Source organism: Seriola dumerili, unplaced genomic scaffold, assembly GCF_002260705.1.
Source record: "Seriola dumerili isolate Sdu_G_001 unplaced genomic scaffold, Sdu_1.0 BDQW01000025.1, whole genome shotgun sequence".
Taxonomy (NCBI): domain Eukaryota; kingdom Metazoa; phylum Chordata; class Actinopteri; order Carangiformes; family Carangidae; genus Seriola; species Seriola dumerili.
In genome coordinates this window covers 8,510,359-8,532,208 of record NW_019174280.1, presented here as the reverse complement: position 1 = coordinate 8,532,208, position 21,850 = coordinate 8,510,359, and the positions used below count along the sequence as shown (strand labels likewise).

General features: G+C 39.5%; 2 protein-coding genes across 4 annotated transcripts; both read left to right on the top strand.

Moving 5' to 3' along the window:
- The first annotated feature begins 1,629 nt into the window (after positions 1-1,629).
- Positions 1,630-9,572, top strand: actr10 (actin related protein 10 homolog). Its single transcript, XM_022770233.1, has 13 exons — positions 1,630-1,816; positions 3,049-3,121; positions 3,222-3,304; positions 3,521-3,629; positions 4,079-4,186; positions 4,525-4,592; positions 4,755-4,834; positions 5,545-5,580; positions 6,534-6,613; positions 6,742-6,815; positions 7,071-7,152; positions 8,253-8,454; positions 8,643-9,572. The coding sequence occupies exons 1-13, from the start codon at positions 1,740-1,742 to the stop codon at positions 8,822-8,824; spliced, it is 1,254 nt and encodes a 417-aa protein (XP_022625954.1). The 5' UTR covers positions 1,630-1,739; the 3' UTR covers positions 8,825-9,572.
- Positions 9,573-13,063: 3,491 nt separating this feature from the next.
- Positions 13,064-21,064, top strand: LOC111240400 (vascular endothelial growth factor A-like). Of its 3 annotated transcripts, none has more exons than XM_022770400.1 (7): positions 13,064-13,205; positions 15,813-15,846; positions 15,929-16,125; positions 16,246-16,319; positions 16,429-16,458; positions 16,537-16,602; positions 20,354-21,064. In XM_022770400.1, the coding sequence occupies exons 1-7, from the start codon at positions 13,140-13,142 to the stop codon at positions 20,388-20,390; spliced, it is 504 nt and encodes a 167-aa protein (XP_022626121.1). In that variant the 5' UTR covers positions 13,064-13,139; the 3' UTR covers positions 20,391-21,064. The 3 variants fall into 3 exon arrangements, with proteins under 3 accessions (XP_022626121.1, XP_022626122.1, XP_022626120.1); XM_022770401.1 differs by having other exon boundaries at positions 16,534-16,598; XM_022770399.1 differs by having other exon boundaries at positions 16,534-16,602.
- The last annotated feature ends 786 nt before the right edge of the window (positions 21,065-21,850 follow it).

Sequence of the window (21,850 nt, the reverse complement as noted above, 5' to 3'; positions counted from 1 at the left end):
TCACTTCAGGGTCTTGATGGTTAAGATCCTTAACCTCGAGTCAAAGGTCCCCTGCTCCTCACACAGAGCGGAGAAGGCTGTGACAGTTTTTCTAATTTTTGTCATTTACTAAACAACTTAAACAGGGAGTCACTTTCCTATGCTGTAACCTTAATATGTTATATAAGACTTTTTTTAACGGATTGATTTAAATGTAATCACCTCAATGTATAATGTTTAAATGAATGTAATGCATAAATTAAATTAAAAGCAGTATTAATCCGCCAATATAAATTAATACTATATTGTAAATGGTTTATTAGGCCTATATTGACAGTAATGTACTGTAGGCTTTATAATGGCTCAGGCCTACTAGATGTGACACTGCTCATGAAAATGTTGGTTTCAAGTTTGAATTCTTTTGAATTACATTTTGGGTCATACATGTACAAGCTGGCCTTCACAGTTAAGTGTATCTCATATAGAACCAGATCTTCACTATGTCAAATGTTGGAGTGAACACAGAAGATGTCAGTGATTATGCACGTCTTCTTAATTAATTATGCACTCTGAGTTTTTATATGCCATGTTATTGTGAGCAATTGTGGTAAAGAATTGTTTAGTGCATTTGTACCTGAATGACCTCTTCGCTCCATGCAAGTATCTCAGTTGTCTTTTTATTTTAAAATAGCATGACATACAAGCAGGTGCATACATGAACAATCAAGCAGTAACAATCACAACAAACGAAATGAGGTTACAAATCCAGCAGGTCTGCACAGCTGTATGATCTGAAGTGTGCTCTACTGTCTCCCCAACAAGTCAGCTCTGAAACAGTCTTTGTGATACTGAAAATTTCAGTGCAAGATACTCGACACAAATTGTTCACTGCCAAAGAGGATGAATGATGAGGTAATGGTAGTACTATAATTGTATAAGAACTGATATAATGTTGCTTGTATTTGCATCAGAGAAACTGGACACTAGTGGGGGCAGATAGTTAGCTTTAACAAGGACCTTCCATGAACAGCATGGCAAAGGGCAAAACTGGAGTAGGCTTATAGTGATGGCAGTATAGTTTTAGCATACTGAAAAAGTTCCAGTGACCCCCTGTGGTGACACAATGAGGTTACAACATTAGCATACATGTATGGAATCCTATAGGTATATTCATAGGTTAAACCTATGCATTGTTATTCAGAGGGACAATCACACAAAAATGTTTTTTTTAAAAATAGCAGATAAGTTTAGGGACATTTTTTTCCCTGTTTCTAATCAATTGAATCTAAGGCGTCTCACCTGTTCACTGTTACTTATGTCCCCTAGAGTACAGAGACTGTCAGTGCTTTGAATAAAATCTAAAAACACAACATAACACAGCACAATTATATATCTGCAATATATGAAAGTAAGAAAATGACAGTTTTAAGCTGATAGAAAACGTGCTTTGATCATGGCTGGCAGGTCTATAACTGTAGGCTCTTTCTAAAATGTGTTGTATTTTTTATATTTGAAGAATCTGCATTTACTGCATGTGAAATTGAGTGGTTAATTATAAGTTTCCATTCATCTGTTCATTTTGAGCAAATTTTGATCAGGCAACCCCCCCAACACCACCACGTGACGTCATCACGTTTCTGAAGACCCAACCCAACCCAACAGGAAGACAACAGATTTTTGATACGATGCAAAATTGCGACTGTGGATCAGACTGCTAATTACGGACATCATTTTCGCACAAAGACGAACAAATTAGTAAAATGCCATTATTTGATGGGTTGGGAAGTGGAGGAGAGAAGACTGCTATCGTCATTGATTTAGGAGCAGCATACACAAAGTGAGTATCAGTCGTTAGCATGTCTCGTTAACGGTTAGCACAATATGCTAATGTACCTATGTATTTATTTTATCAACCGCCCGTTTCTTGGTACTTAAGCTCTAATACAGACGTGGAAGCGCACTAACACGTGATTTATAACTGTTATACTGGCCACCATAATACTGGTAGTAAATGTTGTAGCGGTGTTAGCTACTTAGCCACTCAGTCAGTGCTAACTAGGCATTTCAATGTTTAGCCAGCGTTAGCTGATGCCAAATTAGAGCTAAGAGAAAATCCAGTTAAGAAAAACAGTGTAATGTCAACGGCAGGGACATTACAGTCAGCTACACTGCCAAGTCGCAGTGTCTGAACATCCCACATGTTCGCATTTGGGTAGATTTCAGACAATGACCTAATTCAAAGCTAAGCTTTTTGAGGTTACATGTATTGAGATGCGTTTTATAATATTTTGGGGAAATTAGATGAACCAGGAGCAACTGAACATCAAAGCCAAGCTTGTTTTCATCAGACCAGACCACCACCCTGCCAGTTGTCCATTGTGAGATGAAAATTTCCCTTTACAATGACTGCTGGTTTAGTGAACCAAGGAGTTTAATCTTAACATCTGGACATCTGAAAGCTGTCTGATACTAGAGGTTATTTCACTTATCATTATACCTTACAGATCTCCTCTCTTGCTTCATTTACAGTGACCACTGAGACCACTTTCCTACTCACTTGAATGGGAAAGTGGTCTCAGACTTTTGGACCCCAGTGTATGTAATCTGAACAAGATTTTAGTCAAAGGGGTTTTTATAGTAAAGATGAAAAACTGGCCTGAAGCAAGTCACATGAAGATCAAGAGAACAGTTCTCTTCTTTTTTAATAATGAAGTCTTTGTGTGCAGTTGCAGTACCACAACATTTGACAGAGCGCACTGTTATCTTATTTATGTGCAACTGTACTAAAAAATGATTTTGCCTTCTCATAAAATGATTATATGGCCCTTTGAACTAAGCGTCTATCCCTCAAATAAAAACTATAACTCATTTGATTCCTCGAACAACAGATTGCCATGTTGGGATGCATCATGTTTATAATTGTTCTGTTTGTATGCAGTTCACTTGCATTGTTTCTATGATAGTATGTTTAGAGTCTTTAAAAAAAGTTACAGATTGAATTTTGTTGTGCTAGTAGTAGTTCTCTGCATGGCATCCAGCAGCTCAGCTGACAGTTTTATTTCTCTGCAGATGTGGCTTTGCAGGGGAAACGGGGCCCAGGTTCATAATTCCGAGCGAGATCCGGAAACCAGGACAGCAGCAGGTGAGACGCACCGCTGTGCTTTACTGAGTGTGATCATTTGGAAGGATGTTTGGAAATTGCAAAATATATCTTAATGTGGTATGTGGTTTCTTACTTTCAGGCCACCAAAGTGGTTCAGTACAACATCAACACAGAAGAGCTTTATGTCATACTCAAAGAGTTTATCCATATACTGTACTTCAGGTGAGACTCTGTTGCTTTAGTTATTCTTTGTAAGGAAGTGTTAAAAAAAAAAGTTACTATGGTATGTGTGCAAGAACTAAACAAATGAAACATGGTCAGTAGTGATTTGGCCTCATAAAAAAAAATGCTAAAATTTTGGACCATGTCTCATACAGAACATATACAGCTTTGAGCTTTCTTCAAATCAAAAAATGTCCTTCCGATTGTCTTGATCAGACACCTGCTGGTGAACCCTCGCGACAGAAGAGTGGTTATCATCGAGTCCATCCTTTGCCCGTCTCACTTCAGGGAGACTCTCACCAAGGTTTTCTTCAAACAGTTTGAGGTACCACAGTCAAGCACATCAGTGTTTTATGAAAACTGCAGACCTGTTTTTAAGAGGTGTTAATGTGACATATTGTTTTAATAACAATAAACTCTTATTTTAAACTGAATGATTACTTCGCTGCTCCAAATATTTGCAGTTAATAAAAAAGGTTTTTAAATATTAACATTACATTTCTGCAGGTGATAAAATTATCACTTGGATGTTACTTATTATTCAAATGTGTCTCTTACATTTTAACACATAAATCTCAGCCTCATTTTGGTCTTTATTTTTAAAAATCTACATGTCTTCAGAGATTTTGAAAGTTGTGAAGGACAGCAACAGACAAGTCACACAAAAGTTATACAACACACTTTTAACTTAACAGATATTCTCCTAATGGTAAGAGGAAATTGCGGTCTGTAGTGGGTGTTCTGAGTTTGCTCTGTGTTTTTGGTGTTTCCCAGGTGCCCTCTGTGCTGTTTGCCCCAAGTCACCTTATGGCCATCATGACTTTGGGCATCAACTCTGCTCTGGTGATGGACTGTGGCCACACAGAGACACTGGTGTTGCCTGTATCTTTTTTTTTGTTATCTTGTAATCTGTAATCTTCTCTATTCCTTTTTCTGCATTTGTAAATGATGCAAAGTGTAATTGTTGGAAGGGACCTGTGGCAGAGGTAGATCAACTGTTTACCCTTTAATAGCTAAACATGCCTTGGACCCCAATCTCTCACTGTGAATCTTACCTCACCATAGAAGAGAAGAAGTAGCTTCATCATAGAAAATGACTCACTATTGATAGGTTGCTGATGCCATCTTTTATTTTAGTGTGATATTTCTGAATTTGAACATGCATTGATGCATTAACAATTACTTGGAGATTCATTTCTTACCTTAACTGGTGAAATCAGGTTTATGAATGCACTCCTATTCTGCCAGCTTGGGAGGCTTTGCCTTTGGGAGGGAAAGCCATCCATAAGTAAGTAGCTCTAACAGATTGTAGAGGAGAGTGAGACTTTGCATGTCATTGTACTATTTTGTGACCACTTTGCTTTATATTGAAAATGCTGTGACTGCAAAATGGAACTTTGTTTGTGCTTGTGTTTTCTCCCGTAACTGAACATGTCTATATTTATTGTAGAGAATTAGATGGACTTCTTGTGGAGCAGTGCACTGTGGACACAGACACGACCACTGGGCAGAGTGTTCCTGCTGCCATTGGTAATTACAGAAAAATACCATACACCGTCTCTCTTTATCTCTTAAATGGATACATTTGTAACTCTGATATGGACTGCTGATTCGTTTTACGACAACGCGAGCAAGAGAATATAATGCCTTTGACCTATTATGCATCATTGACTATTCATAAGAGGAACTTGTTTCTGTGACATTTGAGTGAATCCCTTTCTGGAACTGTGAATTATACATATGCATACAGTCTATTTTAGAGTTTTCTCTCCACATTATTTCTTGATAGAGGAAACCGAATTTAAGTGTTGCGCTGTGAGGTCTAGAGCTGCATCAGAGTGAGAGAAGCTACACATGTATACATCAATAATTAAGACAGACAGCCGGTTGACTCACAAGACTGGACTGTTGGACGAACTGTATTTCTGCAGTAAGCACTGTGATTAACCCATAACACATGATTCTGAAAATGTGGTGCACAAAATCTGAAGTCCGTACAGGATTTGACAAAACACCACAAAATGCTGCTTTTGCAACAATGTTTTTTTCTGAAGAGAATCATAATGATTTGTTTTGGGCTCAATACTTGTCCTTTGCTGCAGTGCCGGCTCATATTTTTCCCAAACGCTGATTCAGCCTCATCATAAATCTAATTTGGAAGTAAAATAGGGGAAATGGCTGATTATTGCATAAGTTAGTTTAACTTCATTTATTATATTTCTCTTTTATTTTTTCCTCAGGGACCATCCCAGAGGAGACTGTGGAGGACATCAAGGGTCGGTTTGATTAAGTTGCTTTTGGATTTAAGATCTAAACCTCTCACTTTGCTCCTGTGAGGGATCATGCTTTTATTTACTGCCAACAGGCAGCATTCCTAAAAGAAAACAACATAAATAATCCAAACTTCTGTCTAGAGTTCTGTCACAAAATTAGATTTTGAATGAATTCACAATAACGAATTTATCACAATATCTATACAAAATTTGAATAATAATAACAATTATAATGATAATGCTATCAGTCAAATTCATCTTAAACTTTGTTTATTGTGTTTTATATTTTTTTGACAAATAAATTAGACACCAATACAAGTGCAGGGAGCTGGAGACAGAGCCTTTAACCATAACTACGAAAGTGCACAAAAGGAACAATTACACTCAATAGACAGTGAAAAGGCAACTGGATGAACTGATAAACAAAAGATCCACAAGGTCTGACATCTGCCATCACAATATTATCATATGTGTATTATTAACATTATATCAATATTTAATTTTTTAACCATTATTGTCAATTCTGATGTGACATGACAACCCTAACTCAGAGTGTGGCTGCTCTGTCTTCACTATTTCGCCACTGGAATATTATATTTGAATGAACCTGACCTGCCATATTTTTATCAGTAAGGACATGGAGCAAACCAACTGTGTATAGAGCTCCTGAACACATAGATATTTTAATTTTCTTAAATAAAAGCAGTCTGACATTACTGTTTTCAGGATACTCGAGCAGCCTGTTGTAGTTTTCCACTTGTTAACCCCCATGTGTTGACACAAGGATAGGTTTTTGTTTCTCATTTAATTTCTTGTTTAATTGAAAATCCCGTGGGTTTGCACAGAACTATGGTGTGATTGTTTGAATCTTGTTTGGCAGGGAGTTGGAATTTTTTCTTTTATCATTCCAGTCATTCACTTATGTTTCATTGTTGATTTTGTCTTGTTTCCTGCAGTCAGGACATGTTTTGTCAGTGACATGCAGAGAGGCCTCAAGATCCAAGAAGCCAAATTTAACCTGGACGGTACAGCTGAGGTGAATTAAATGTTGCTTGTAAACAGTTTACATCAGTTATCCTCAATCTGTAAAGTAATGTTTGCATTTACAATGTACTGCTTTAAATTTTTTTGAAATTCTCTTCTTTCTTTTGAATGTGTTTGTAGCGTCCGACCCCTCCTCCAGACGTTGATTATCCTCTGGACGGGGAGAAAATCCTGCACATCAAAGGATCGATCAGGTATTTCATCAAAATATGTGCTTTACCTCTGATATTGGCAGTCCTAATTCTAAATAAATTTGCATATTATCTTGTTTTTTTAACATTTAAGTGTAGGCTGTGTTTGAATTTATGAGTCATGTTTCCAACCATAGTCCCTTCAGTCGAATGAGTGTCTGATTTTCATGTCTCCCCAGAATCTTTGCTCATCTTTGCTGTACTTTCCCTCCGAGTGAAATTTGGTTGTTATTCATGAGATCTGCTCCTTTTTTCAAGGGACTCTGTGATGGAGATCCTCTTTGAACAGGACAATGAGGAGAAGAGTGTGGCCTCTCTGATGCTTGATGCTCTGGTCAAGGTAGAGAAAAGTTATTCATTCTGTATGTCCTTGCTTGTGTGAGGGCAAGGTGTTATGTTTATGGGCAGTCACTTACTTGGTCCAGTCTGTTTTTGGATGAATTCTGAAAGATTTAAATACTGTAGAGGTGTATACCAAAGGTTTTTCTTTGTCAGGATAAGAGGAACAAACCTTGATAGGAAACAAGAGTCCTCATCCTCTCAACTCCTTCCACCTTTAGAAAGATTTACATTTCACAGTTTGAGTTTTAATTAGACGATCCTCCTATATATAGTAAAATTCAGCTTTTTTTATTTTCACTTATTTATAGGTTTCTTCTGTTTTTGTGCCTGCATGTTGTGGCAATACTGTATGTTCTTACATGACGCCTTGGTTGGTTGGTGCCTTATTTCATTTGGATTTTGCCTCGTTTAGTTTATGGCCACATATTTTGCTTTAAACTTTCAGTGTCTTTGGCAGAAGGAACGCAGCAACCCAGTTTCTCTCTCCATATTATAGAGCCGTGGAGCTGAGTGGACTGTTTGACTTAGTGTGGTTGCTATGGCGACACTCCGCCGTGGCCATTCCATGTAACTGAGAGCAGTTTTGTTGTTTCGTATGGAGATCAAGTCAAACCAGGACTGCCTAATTAATCTCAAACAGTACAGCAGCAGCAGAGATTACACAGCCTCAGGGTTTGACTGAAACAGCAATATGTTTAAAGCCCTATCAGCACCGCACTCTACACAGGCTGTACTGAAACACAGCGGCTCCCTCGAGGCATCAGGAGAGCTCTTCACACAGAAGGAGGCACTGCAGTAGAGCTATACACAGCAACTTTCATCCATCACATTTTGTTTTAGTATGCACCTGTCCTGATAACCAGAAAGTACTGTTCTCCTGGCTCATCTTTTCTCTTACAGAACTGATAGATTCTGAGAGATTGTCTAAACTGTTTTGTTTACTGATATGGAATGATGAAAGAAGTAATTGAAAAATTAATCATTTGCATATTTGCCTGGAAAAGGCAGATTCTTCATTGCAATTCTCCTCTGAAAATAAGAGGTGATACCTATGCAAATGCTTTAATCTGGTAAATGTGTGTATGTTTTTGGCTTTAGTGCCCCATCGATACCCGTAAAGTGCTCTCTGAGAACCTGGTGGTGATCGGAGGCACGGCCATGCTGCCGGGCTTCCTGCACCGTCTGCTGGCGGAGATACGCCTCCTGGTGGAGAAACCCAAGTACAGCGACGTGCTGGCCAGCAAAAGCTTCCGTATACACGCTCCACCTGCGAAGCCCAACTGCACCGCCTGGCTCGGAGGTCAGATATGAGATTATATTTAAATATTTATCACTACCTGCTGAACTGGAGACTGAGCAAAATTTTAAAACCTCCAGCAATCACCACACACCAGCCTTCTTCAGAAGATTTTGAGAAAATATTATTTGTGGCTCCTCTATATCATTTGCAAACCTGTCTTTATATTCATATTGTCCTCTGCTCAAAAGGTGCAATCTTCGGGGCCCTTCAGGACATCCTGGGCAGCAGGTCGGTGTCACGAGACTACTACAACCAGACAGGTCGCATCCCAGACTGGTGCTGCTTGAGCTCCCCTCCTCCTGAGTCTCTGTATGAAGCAGGGAAGACCCCTCCTCCACTAATGAAGAGAGCCTTCTCCACAGAGAAGTAGAATATGCTGTAACATCATTGAAATAATATACTCTCCTTCTACCTGATAGAACAGTTCAATAATCTTTGATGTAACATCTCAACACACGTCTTGTTAATGTGTTAACTACACAAACAGATCTAGATGTTTTTAATGTCTAGTAGTCACAACAAAGTTTTTGTGTGCAATGATTGTGGGCTGTTTGATGATCAGGTGAGCTGGTTATTGACCTTAACAGACGGAACAGCTAATGGGATTTTTGGCGGTTACATTGATATTCTTCAAGGAGTGTTAAAATTGCTTCTGTGCTACATGCAGCCATGTCTTCTGGTGAAGTCTGATTCAGCAAGGCACTAAACCTGAGAAGCTTACTGTTGTTGAATAACACATACTCAGCAGAAATGTTTCAGATGACTACAGAGTTGGGTTGTAATCCTTCATTCGTTAGCAAAACCACAGGAAATGTTGCGTAGCATCGGAGAAAACTGTAATTATTTCAGTGTGACGTATGATAAAGTGTTGAAATTTCACTTTGATGGTAATACCCCACAGAGTTTTCCAAAAAAAAAGAAAAACTGATTTATTTATTATTTGTATTTAGCCATGTAAAGTTGTATTGAAACGCATTAAACGCCCTGCACACTCACACAGATGTTCTCAGTTTTTCATGGTAATTAGCATCTTGTCATATTAAAGTTGCAGTCGTTAGATGTCAGTCATTATATTAACACAACCAAACAGTCCTGTAAAGAGATGTAATAAAGGTAAATAATTGTGTGTGTGTGTGTGTGTGTGTGTGTGTGTGTGTGTGTGTGTGTGTGTGTGTATACAGGCTTTAAAACATCTTTCAAAAGTGACTTCCTGCTCTGTAACACTCAAATTCAATGACTGCAACAAATAAATATCAAGAACTGAATCTGAATCGAACATGTCATTTTTATCCCCGAATGAAAATGTTTTATAAAGAAATCCCCAAAACAATAGCTATTTTTGTTTGTAGATGCAACCCAACCCTCTGATTCTCAAACGATCAGTTTAAGACCAATTTAAATAAGTGTACCTTTATTCCCACTGATGCTGCCAAAATCACAGTTTCCTTTTTTTTTCACCTTTGTCTCTGAGCTATAAATTTCCAAACTATCATTGGGAAATACCATGTTTTAACAGACTTCAATTTCTTAACATGTAGGAGGAAACTCTGGAGGTTGCTAGCATCATTTTGACTGGAAATACAGTTAACACAAAGGAATGCATATACAGTATCTCACTATATCCATAGTGAGTAGTAAACTGTGTCTATGCAATTGAAACAAGCTATTTTCTTTTCAGAGCCATACGTATGGTAACAGTGAGACCAAAGTGAATGACGCATTTGTTTTCAGCACAATGTTGGTTATTTCCTTGTTCATCCAGCCCTAATGTGCTGTTAATGTCTGTGTGTGTCCCAGAATGGAGTTGCATCTGTTTGGCCCTTTGGGTCACATTCATTGCTCAGTATTGGTCCGACTGGCTACTGTGGGCTTGGGAACCAGTAGCAGCAATACCCACAATGCATCTGCAGCACAAGACTGGCAAAAAAGTCTGGGAAAATGGAAACGGTTTGGATTTTGATCACAGGCATAAAAATAGGCATAAATGTTGAGTGGAGGAGATCTAAAGACCTCAGTGGTTAAACTGTATGTTAATGTAAGGAGGTGTGTTTGTCTTCTCTGTCGTCTTCAGTGGCAACAATAAGCCCAGCATGATAGTACACAGTAAACATGATTTTGGTGATTTGTAGGTGTTTCCAGGCTAAAACATTGCTATGTGGTTGAAAAGATGACCTTTTATAGATGTTTTTCTGTTTCACTCATTTATTGAGCCTCTTTCAACTCCAGAGAGATTTTGGAAAGTAAAATTAATCCTTTGTTTACTCATATGAATGCGGATATTGAGGACTTTGAAGAGTACAGGCCTCCTACCTATGGATGCAGGCAAAGTTTGAGTTCATGTACGAACCATGGACATATTCAGGTTCTCCTTTTCAGACCATATAATTAAAGACAGCTATGGCCTTGCCTACATCCGAGGATGTATAGCTGTACAGCCACACCTGCTGCCTCTGCTCCAGCTGAGGGAAACCCCATCCTCCCTTGATGGGGACTGGGACTGGAGCATCAGTGTGGTTCCCAGACACAGGAAGCAGCAGCTGTCCGTCTGAACTCTGGCTATCAGACTGGGACTCTGAGCAGGAAGGGGACTCCCCGGAAAGTGGGTGAGCCGTGTCTGTAAGGAGTGTTTGCCAACTGTTTTCTCTTTGGACGACTTGGAAGTTCCAAAAAGTTCACACAGCCAAAACCGTTGGTGGACTTACAATATTTAAGGCTGTGGTGAAATGATTTGTACAAACTAGCTGTATTTTGCATTAGATCAGTTACATGCACCCCAGATTCCTACTCTTTAATGAGCAAAATGTTTTGTCATATTTTTTCTGTATTTCCAGGGATATTGCAGAAGATTACATAAGAAAAGATTTTTCCCACATGGCCGGTCCTTCGTCACAGCCTGCATGGAGTGAGAGGTAAATGTGGTGAGAGGGAAGGCATCGTCCATCTTGGTTATCTCCTCCATGGAGGCTGTTTGTCAAATCACATCAGCCCAATTATCCCATAAATCACACTGGCTGTGGAAACACATCTGAGGCCCCCTAATAAATGTAAGGGCACCTCGGTGCTTGTCGTCCACACTCTGCAGAGTCAGAAAACAAGAATTAGGATTTGGCTGGTATCGCTGCACCTGCAGGTTACTCTGGGAAATGAACATAATCAGGAATCACCATTAACTGTAAATTGAAAGCATGTGCAAACCATAAGAAGCCGGCTATTGTGTAATAGCATGGCTAAATCTAGTTATCAAGACGGTTATAGCATTCATGCCAGACATGATAACAGATATGTCATCAGCAGTAAACATGTGATTGTACATAAACAAGCCAAAATCAGGAATGAAGGAGGCTACCTCTGAGACACTCTGCTTATCGTTGCAGCAGAGCAGCTGCATGTTGGCAGTCAGAACAGAGGTACAGGGAGCTCCTCGTACTGTGGCCTGACACTGCAAGCCACTATCTTTGTATCATAATCAATCAGAGAAAAGAGCTACAGCAGTTAAAAAACTATATCACTGTGTTTGCAAGTTTTCGCTCTTAATCTGCACATTGTGTAAATTTTGCATTTTCTCTGAACATTTGGAAATACAGGCTATACAATGTTAAATGTTTAAATGTATTTTTCCTTCTGTCCCAGGAATCTTTAGAGATCCATTAATGTCCATGAAGTATGAAATTCAGATAGCTGACTGAACTTGATTGAGCAGTACAGTCCATCACAGCAGGCATCAAGTCTGTGCTAGTTTTTGTTGCTTTTGTCTTCTATGGATCCATTGTTTTTACTTTCTCTGTTATTTGAAGATCTATCAGCAGTTTGTTTAAACATCCTTGCTTATGGAGTTTAAGAGCAGATTGATTTGAAAAGTCTACACTGTGTTACCTCATGACAATTATGTAACTTGGACAAAAGTCAGACTTGATGCTCACTGTCACAGACTCCACATCAAGTTTAAAGAGTTCCTTAATAATTTTTTAAATAAAGCAGAAATGAATGGAAACCAGTGGGTGCTTTTGAAGGTGGAAATGTAAACTCAAGCAGGTGTAGACAGTCTGCCAATAGATTTTCATGTTGAATGGAAATTTATTATACCATGCCTGGTAAAATAATTAAAAACACCAACAACATAGTTTGTTGTAAAGTACAGTCTGTGCCATTTGTATTTAACGTGCTAAAACATACAAAAGAGCTTGTATGGTCCTGTAACACACAGTTCTACCACAGAGGTCAGCTTGATACAGCTTTTGAGGTTTTATAACAATTCAATACAATAAAAAATAACCTGTGTAGAGATGATAATTCATAGCCTTTGCTTTGGCTTCCATTAATCATGACTCCTACTAAGTGTTTTGTGTTATATGCTACTGGTTATATGCTACCTGTTATATTATCATGAAACTTATATATAACCGAATGCTTGGTTCCTTGGACAGAGTGTGTGCAAATTCAGTTAGACTGGCGCGCGCTATTCATCCCTCCTCTGCTCGTGCACAGGAGAACGGCGCGCAAATCCAAGCTCCAGCCACTTCTTGACCATCTCTCTCTCTCTCTCTCTCTCTCTCTCTCTCTCTCTCTCTCTCTCTCTCTCTTTCTCTTTCTCTCTCTTTCTCCGTTTGTCTCTCTCTTTTTTTTTTTACTTTTTCATTTCTTTCTGACTGACTGGACACGACAGGAGGTAACTTCTTCCCGCCAGTATGCAAAGATTCATCGGAATCTCACATCTTCTATTGGTTCTTCTGGTTCAGCTGGTACCTGCGCAGGTAATTCAACCAATACTATGACATGCCTTAACTGTAATGTCGCTAATAACGAGCCATGTTTTGCTACTTTCCAAGGTTCGCATGATTTGGGAACGGTTTTACCATTCATTGATAAAAAAAAAATATTTAAATTAAATAATTGAAATTTAGTTTGAAATTTAATACGTGATGAAGACAGCATTAGGTTTTCCTTTTTTTAGAGACTCACTGTGTTTTCTCCTCGACTCCAAATGTGACTCCTATTAGCCACTTCACGTGAAGCAAGGAAGCTAAGAGGAGTCACATTTAAATGGCAGACATCCTCAGCCTCGTGTCTCTCTGTGTGGAGGACACATCTGTTCCTCACTCCAGCATTTTCACACACACACACACACACACACACACACACACACACACACACACACACACACACACACACACACACACACACACTATGTTTTGACTGGCTGTGCCCCACTAGGAAGATACCATCTAGAGACATTCAAACAGCGAGCCTCAGATGCAACTGCTGCATGTTACTGATCCAGGTGAAGATACAGAGGTGTACACAGCTACACAGCTACATACTGTATCTGAGAGTGAGAGAAAAAGGGTGAATCTAGAGGAGCATCTGTAATTTGGAGTTAGTTGCTACCTTACTTGACACAGCAGCTGTGGTTTGGAGACTCTGTAGCTCCAAGTCTTGTTTCCTTGGTTGTGATGAGGGTATAATACTCCATGTCTTGATCTGGTTTTGCACAGGTGCTTCCTCTCACTGTAATGGGATGTGACCACAGGCAAGAGACACATTCAGTGTCACCCAGCAGGCAGCTGACTGCACAGTGAATATGCATTGCAGTGTGTGGAGGGAAGCATTAGTGAATGGTGGGAAGATTATTAATGGAATTTGAATTGAGTAGCAAGCTAGAAAATATAAAGGTGGCTCTCATACAGACTGTGGAGTAACATAATCTGTCTCTAATAGTGCAGTCTTACTGGAGTGCTGGTATGAGATCGGTTTGTAAGTATAAAAGTTTAAAGTCATCCGCCAAAGATTGTGAAATGTATTTTTTCCTACTATCCTGAGTACATGTCATTCATGCATAAAGTTCAGCACAAAGTGTTTGTGTGACTCAGCAACAGATCATGAATGGAAATCTTTGTACTTGTGGTATGCAGAGTGGCACAAAGAGTGGAAATAACTGTGACTGTTCAAATACCATTGGTTAGGTCATCATTTTTAATAATTCAAGATTGGGCGTCCCCGTGGCTTGAGGTTGAGACACTGACCACGGCACGGACCGTAGTTCGAGTCTGTTTGGGAACCTTTGTGTCCCGTCCTGTCCTCCCTCTGCTGTCACTGTCTAATAAAGTCTATAAATGAATCCATTAAAAATCCATGTGACCACATCAGTGTCTGAGAAAATGACAACAAAGTCATTCTGTCTTTGTAAAATGCATCCAAAATTTGGAAGAGAAAGACATATGAAGTCAAAGGGTAGAAGAATGCCAAGAACAACTTCTGTCTCATGTCATTTTTTATTTTTATTCAGTTTGATAATAGCTACTGTGGATTTCCCTTGGAAGTTTCTGGTAAGATGCAAAATTAGAGGAACAAAAGGAAAACAAGAGAAAGGACAAGGAAAGCACACAATGTCAGTTTTAGTTACAGTTTGTTATGGAGCCCATTATGTCCAACACGAAGGCACTTCACCATCACACTGTATTGTTCTGACATGTCTGCCTTTGTTCTATGCTCATTACAGCTGTTGTCATGCATCTGGTTCTATTGTTGGATGGTGCTGTACATTTGAGGACTCTGGGTTTGTGTTGTATTTGGCAGACGTACAAACTCACTTACAGCAAACATAACAAACCGACAATAAAACCTGCTGTCCCAGCTATGAAGCATTGTGTTTGAGTTAGAGCAACATCACTGTTCTCAGCCAGGATGAGCAGGAGAGAGGTGAGGAGTCAGAGAGATAGCTGATATTCAAAAGAAAAGAGAGCCAAGATCAACATTGCGCTTGTGTTTCTGCTCGAATTGTCGTTCAAAAATCGGGAACGTTGCCATTGTGAGTTTGGAGGCAGGGTTGTGAGAACTTAACAAAATTCATGCTGTGTCATGACACTTTTCAGTACTGCCTTTGTTTTAACTGTGTTTATTGTGTGTAAAACTCCCAAGAGACGAGGCAGCAGCTATTCTTTGCTGTTATTCTTCGCATACTTTGAAGGTTTTTGCTTCTTATGATAATAAACGTTCTAGTATTACAACAAATTGTGAAACAAATGCGCTTTTGTGGTTGGCTGGCTCATTTTACTGCATTTTTGCTGATCTGCAAACAGCGGCACAGTGGTACACCCTTGAAACCATGCTTCATCACTGTTTTTACTGGATCATTGTGTGTGCACTACCTTTTCTCTGCCACAGGACGGCACTCTGCAACTGTTAAATGAACCCACTGCTGTTGTAATCTCTTTGTTTATGATACTCAGTTTCCTGATTGTCTATTGGTTCTTTATCATTGCAGATATGTTTGGCATTGATGTCATTACTTTCATCAAATGATTTTGACGGATTAATCACTGTAGATGTCCATTTTCACTTATTTTCCATGCATTTTGCAGATTTCACCCCCTCCAGAAGAGGGTTCCACCAAAGGTAAGGGCTGTGTCAGACCCCACTAAACAGGCTCTCCCACCTCTTGGGTGGGAATGCTTTAAAGGTTCAACTTCTCCTCTAGGCATGACATTCCAGGAGGTGTGGGCAAAGAGCATATGTCACCCGATGGAGCAGTTGGTGGATGTGGAGCAGGAGTTCCCCGAAGAAGTGGGGTACATCTACATGCCTGCTTGTGTCCCACTAAAGAGATGTGCTGGTTGCTGCGGAGATGAGAATCTGGAGTGCCATCCTACCCTTGAACGCAACATCACTGTGCAGGTGTAAAAAGACGTCTAATCGTAAAAGGACCTAAAGGGAGATGTTGAAAATGCACTTTCTGTTTCCATTACGTATGTGGTCCTGTATTCAGTTTTAGTTTTTCCCTGTCACTTTTCTCAGATGATGAAGATTGCTCCTGTGATATCAAGCCATGTGGAGCTTACATTTGTGGAGCATCAGCAATGCGATTGCAGGTAAATTACTGACAGCCAATTCTTTCTAATAAACACAAGATGCAGATTTAGGTTTTTATTGCACAGCTAACTGCCAGTTGTTTCTGCTTTTTTGCCCCCCTGTTTATAGACTCCGGCAGACACTTCTAAAAAATAAAAGGTCAGTAGAGGAATATTTTATTTATCAGACTTGAATACACAAGTATCTTCATTGCACTTGGTTCTTCCACCACAGCAGCAGTGAGTCCATCAAGAATAAACCTCGGAGGAGGAAACACAAGAAGACAGCAAACGGCTGTGGCAAGTAAGAGATGGATTGCTCCCCTGTGGCGCTCACACACGCATACACACACAGTTTCATAATGTTTGGACATTTATGGCTACATTTATCACTGTTTCCCTCAGTCTGTCAGACTACCAAGGACAGATGAGATTAAACAATACCACAGTATATTGTCTGCTGTGTTGCTCTTCTCTCTGGCAGGCCTATAATCCACCACCCACTTATGATGAGCTTGCGCTACTGTGTAAGGCCACAGAGCATTTGTTGCACAATAATCCAAGGCTGCTGATAGTTCAAACCAAGGACTGCCAGTGTAAAGGTTTAGTCTGAGAATAACCACATTCACACCAACAGAATAACAGGAAGAAGAACCATATTGCCTAAGGGACTCAATATGCGAGCTACAGCATTAAATCTCATCATCACCTTGATTTGTTTTTGTCACATTTTGGTTAGAGGCAGGAGGCCAAGTTATGTACAGTCCCACAGGCACAGCACACATAATTTTATTCACATTTTAACTATTCAGTATGACTCTAATTCAGAGTGTACAACAGAGTTAAACATATAAGGCACAACTGTGCTGAACTTAAAATTGAAACTCACTAACTGCAGCCAAATCTACTTTGTGCACAAGTGAAAATACATTTTTTGAACAAGAACTGAGTGAACTTTCAAGCTCAAACAATTCAGTTCCAGAACAATATCAGACCCCCTCATTTTGCAGACAGAACCAAGAGTTATATGTGCGGTGAGTTTGGCATTTTGTTTGTCTGTGGTCTCTTTTCACATAAAGGTCAAAAGTAATCTCTCTGTGCCCCCTCCCCTCTCAGAAATTGTTGTGTAACCAATTGTGAATAATTGTACAATGAAGACATTATCAAAAAGAGTGGCATGCTCAAAATAAAAACTGAAAATCCCACATATGAAAACCAGTACAACTTAACCTGTGTAAGCATTTGTAAAATATCGTCTTTGGCTTTAAAAGAAGCTTTGTAAAGTCAATGAAAATGACCCCTATGATGTCATCATGGTCATCACCAAGCTTGGGCTTGAGACTGCAAATTTTTACTAGAAAGAGTTTAAACTAGAGGTGTGGGATTTGAAAAAAGTAGGTCATGCACAATTTTATCCAGTTGCATTATGGGAATGGTAGGAACCGGGACATTTAGAGCTTGATCCATATAGGGAGTGGACTACAGAATATCTCATCCTCTGTGTTTTACTACATCAGTTTTTAGCATTCTTTCTTTAACATGTAATAATGCATCCAGAAACTCAGGGGAAAGGACCCGAATACAGACACACAGACGCAGGCATATTCAGAGGAGCGGTCTTTAATAATTGAAGATAATCTTACAGGCAGAGAGATGAACAAAGGTGAGTAGCTGAGCTGGCAGGAAAACCAGTAACCAGAGCAGTCAGACTGACAAAGAGTGAAGGGAACACAGTCTAAATACACAAGGGTAATTTGGAATAGGTGAAACCGACGGATGTGGGGCAGGCACAAGGGCAGGAAGTAAAGCAACCTACAGACACACAAGGTAAGTAATTTCAAAATAAATCAGGAAATAACAGTCTAGGCAGGTTATAACATAACCCATCTCTTCTCAAATCCTCCAACTTTATGAAAGTGCTATGCTAAATCACTGGATATGATCACATTTCCAGTCTATCTAAAACAATACTCACATTCCCATATGACTGTTGAAACTGTTTTTGGTCTATATAATTATTCCTCCAGTCCATAATGACTGCTAAGAGATCCCTTTCTTTATTTCTCAGTACAAACCGAAACAAGATTTATACACTTGGGGATTTATACACTTGGGGGGGACTGTTTGGAATATGATGAAAAAAACCAACGCATTTTTAATCTGGGGTGAAACCGTGATAAAGTGTGTTTACAAATGTAATCAGCTTAGTGTGGACGTACATTGAAGCAATTCTAGTCTAGGTGTTGAAGGACAAACTTTACAGTTCTGTGCGACAATGCATTTCAAAGTTAAGCAAAAGCCAACATGAGGCTCCAGCAGATTCAATTTGACAAATCAGTTTGGGATCTTCCAAAGTCTTTATGTAATCTCCCTTTTGTGGTTCTTCACCACAACTCAACATAGAAACATTGTCTTTAGATACACAATGCATTTTTGCACAGGCTGTGAATTTTGTTGCCCATCACTTTGGAACCACATTATGAAGAGACCTCTTCACTGCCACTGTATAATTAAGTTGTCTTGTAAGTATTGCTTTAAAACAGATTTGAAAGAATGTGAACCTAGAGATCTGTATCATCACTATTGGAAATGTCACGTCTTGCTCAATCATTGAAGCACATAAACTTTTCCTTCTTGGGGAAAAAGGAACAATGGGTGACTTTCAGTAGGTGGGATCTGTACTCTATCTGGTGAAAACTAGGTTAACTGGTTGAGGTGGTGACAATAGGGTTTCACCATGTCCTCTTTTAAGAAGGAGAATGAGGATATAACTTATCCAGCAGCCTTAACAGCCTTAACAGCCTTAACAGAGTTGGAAAGAATCCATCCTCCAAATCAGCCCTGCTAAACCAGATGATGAACTTGATGTCATTCTGGGAGAAGGTTGTTTTTGGTGGTGGTCTGTAGGATTTTCCCCCACAAGTGTGTTATTGATGGTGTAGCAACCTGTGTGGCAATGCAGCTCTGGCTGTGGTTAAGTCAAACAATACTAATGATTCACCATGACTCGTATTCCTTTGTAAACCATATAGTTTAGAGCCACATGTCCATTATCTCATGACCCCTCCACCCTATGTTTAGTGGTCAAAGGGCCGCACAGTCGCAGAGATTTTAATTTCTTCCAGCTGATTCAGAGGCCCCAAATTGTATGATGCAAGCACTGAACAGAAACTAAACTGGAGTTTAACTTCCTACATCAAATCTGAAGGATAAACACTCTATTTGATGTTGTTATGATCACTTCATTCTTGTAACAACTTTATTTGACAGTTGAAAGTGAAATGGCAGACAGAAATCATAGACCTGTGGAGGTTGTATGGACTGTTTGGCTACTGGGGTGCTGCTCTTATGACATCCTTAAAGTGAATGTTTAGGCCTCTACTTTGGTTTTACAGAAGGACAATTTGCCTTCTCAATCTACAATGAGAAATGCCACTTCACACAGATGCTGCGGGACTCCTGACCCCATGGGCCCCTGGACCTGTGCCCTATTGACCTGTTTTGTAATCCATCCATAAGTGTTAAAATTATCACTTGGTAGTGTTGAGAATGCATTTTAGCACAATAGTGGGACTCATGACTTTCAGAGTCCTCATGGAACTAGTTGTACTATTGCCTGTAGAGCACTACTAAATCCAGGCTAGGGAGAACAGACTGGCATGTATTTAATCTTCAAGCTGTGTATAGATGTTATTAAGTGCTATAAGCCATGAAACTGCTATTTCTCATTTGTTCACTAATTTTTGAACAAGCCATTCAGATTGCCTCATGGTGTGATTCCACACTGAGAACAAATAATGATATTCAGTTACTAGTTATTCCAGTTCTGGGGCTGAATCAGGTTTGTATACTGTATCTGGTCTTGTGTGTGGTTAAATGGCCACATCCGAATTGGTGGAGGGGGAATGGGCAGCAATGAACAAGCTACATTGAACTATGGCTCATGAAAAATTTTGTTAATTAATGAATTAATCAAATGCTCTGCTGCTGAGTTGGTTTAGAAGATTTGAATTACCAATTTGAATCTCTGTGACTGTTTATTTTTGTCTTTCCAGGTGCCAGTTCCCTCAGAACAAGATAAGTCTTCACTGATTCACACATCTGTGCAAAGTTTCATTTGGATGAGTGACTTTGGTGTGGTGAACAACAGCACATCTGTAAATTAATCACAGCTGACCATTTATCTTCTGTCCCAACACGTTTCCTCATCTGGCGGATCCATCAGAACGTTCAGTCTTGTCCAGGACATTATTTTCTTTTTTGGTTAATCGCAGTATCAAAGCAAACACCCATCTCTGCAAACTCACTTGGCTCAGACTGCTGCTTTTAATTGACCAAAATAAATGTCATTTTTTATTTTAAAAATCTAGCTGCTTTTGTTTGAAGTTGTAAAAATAGACAGGGTACAACAGTATATACAGAATAGGTATGGAGATAATGGGTGGAATGCTTTGAGCTCATCCGTTGCGAGGTGAAAGGACTAAAGCCTCAGTCCATCCTGAAGTGTTCAATGATTAAGTGTCAGATCATCCTGTCAGACCTTCTCCATTACTTCATGTTCATTGTGACTTTTGCAGAGACTTGTGTTATAACTGTTGGGAAACCAATTTTTTTCTGGTGCAAAGCTATAGACACTGAAAAAAGACATCATCTATGTTACTTTCTGTATGTAGTGTTATTTTTGTAGAAGTGTCTTCTGATCAGCACTGAATCCACTCTGTCTTATCATGGGCCCTGGTAAGTTCATGAAATAAAATGCACTCCAAATACAATGAATCTCTGTGCTATCTACATTTGCATTAGTAGACTATTAGGGTCTGTTACATGTGAGGCCACTGTGTGCTCTTTATCTGGCATGGCTCTGTAGTAAGCACACTGTTAGCAAAGTACAAGGGATACTGTTGATTCATAGCCTTTTTGACACATGACATGATAGAGGTGCAGTTACATTGAACACCAAAAGAAATCAATATCAGGCTCCCTGTACAACTTGTTGAATTTATGGAAAGTTAACATGATTTGAATTAATTAATGAATTAATCAAAGTAACAACCCTATTCTAGTTTTGTTATAGATTTCACATGGGTACAGATAAGGTAGTTTTTAATTTTCCAAACTTTCTAATCCTACTTTGTGAAAGCATTTTCTTGCAGCACGTGAAAAGCCTATTATGCTGCTCATTCGGTAGCACTGTTTTGAGGTTGTCTTCTCACCCTGGGCATGTGTGCACACTTCAAACAGAAACCTTGCAGAATCCTCCATATTCAGCATAACTACACGTGAGTACGTTTTGTTCTGAGGGGCAGTGTTTTGTTTACTTCTTCAAACATGGAGACTTGCTCAGCTTAGGTTAGCTGTAGGCCAACCAGGCTGTTATGTAATACACCAGAACATTACGCTCCAAACTGTACGTCACTGGATTCCCCGGACGGTACATTTGAGATGCCTGCACTGCACTGTACACTAGAGTACACCTAACTGCACAGCGAACACAATGTCCTCAACTTGCCACACATTTAGCAGTGGTCACGTTTTTCAGCTGCTGGCTGCGC

Excerpts from the sequence above, each read along its gene's own strand:
- LOC111240400 (XM_022770399.1), top strand. The coding sequence starts at position 13,140 with ATGCAAAGATTCATCGGAATCTCACATCTTCTATTGGTTCTTCTGGTT. Across the intron at positions 16,126-16,245 it reads AACGCAACATCACTGTGCAG|ATGATGAAGATTGCTCCTGT; the intron begins GTGTAAAAAGAC and ends CACTTTTCTCAG. Across the intron at positions 16,320-16,428 it reads CATCAGCAATGCGATTGCAG|ACTCCGGCAGACACTTCTAA; the intron begins GTAAATTACTGA and ends CCCTGTTTATAG.
- actr10 (XM_022770233.1), top strand. The coding sequence starts at position 1,740 with ATGCCATTATTTGATGGGTTGGGAAGTGGAGGAGAGAAGACTGCTATC. Across the intron at positions 4,187-4,524 it reads CAGAGACACTGGTGTTGCCT|GTTTATGAATGCACTCCTAT; the intron begins GTATCTTTTTTT and ends TGGTGAAATCAG. Across the intron at positions 4,835-5,544 it reads GAGTGTTCCTGCTGCCATTG|GGACCATCCCAGAGGAGACT; the intron begins GTAATTACAGAA and ends TTTTTTCCTCAG.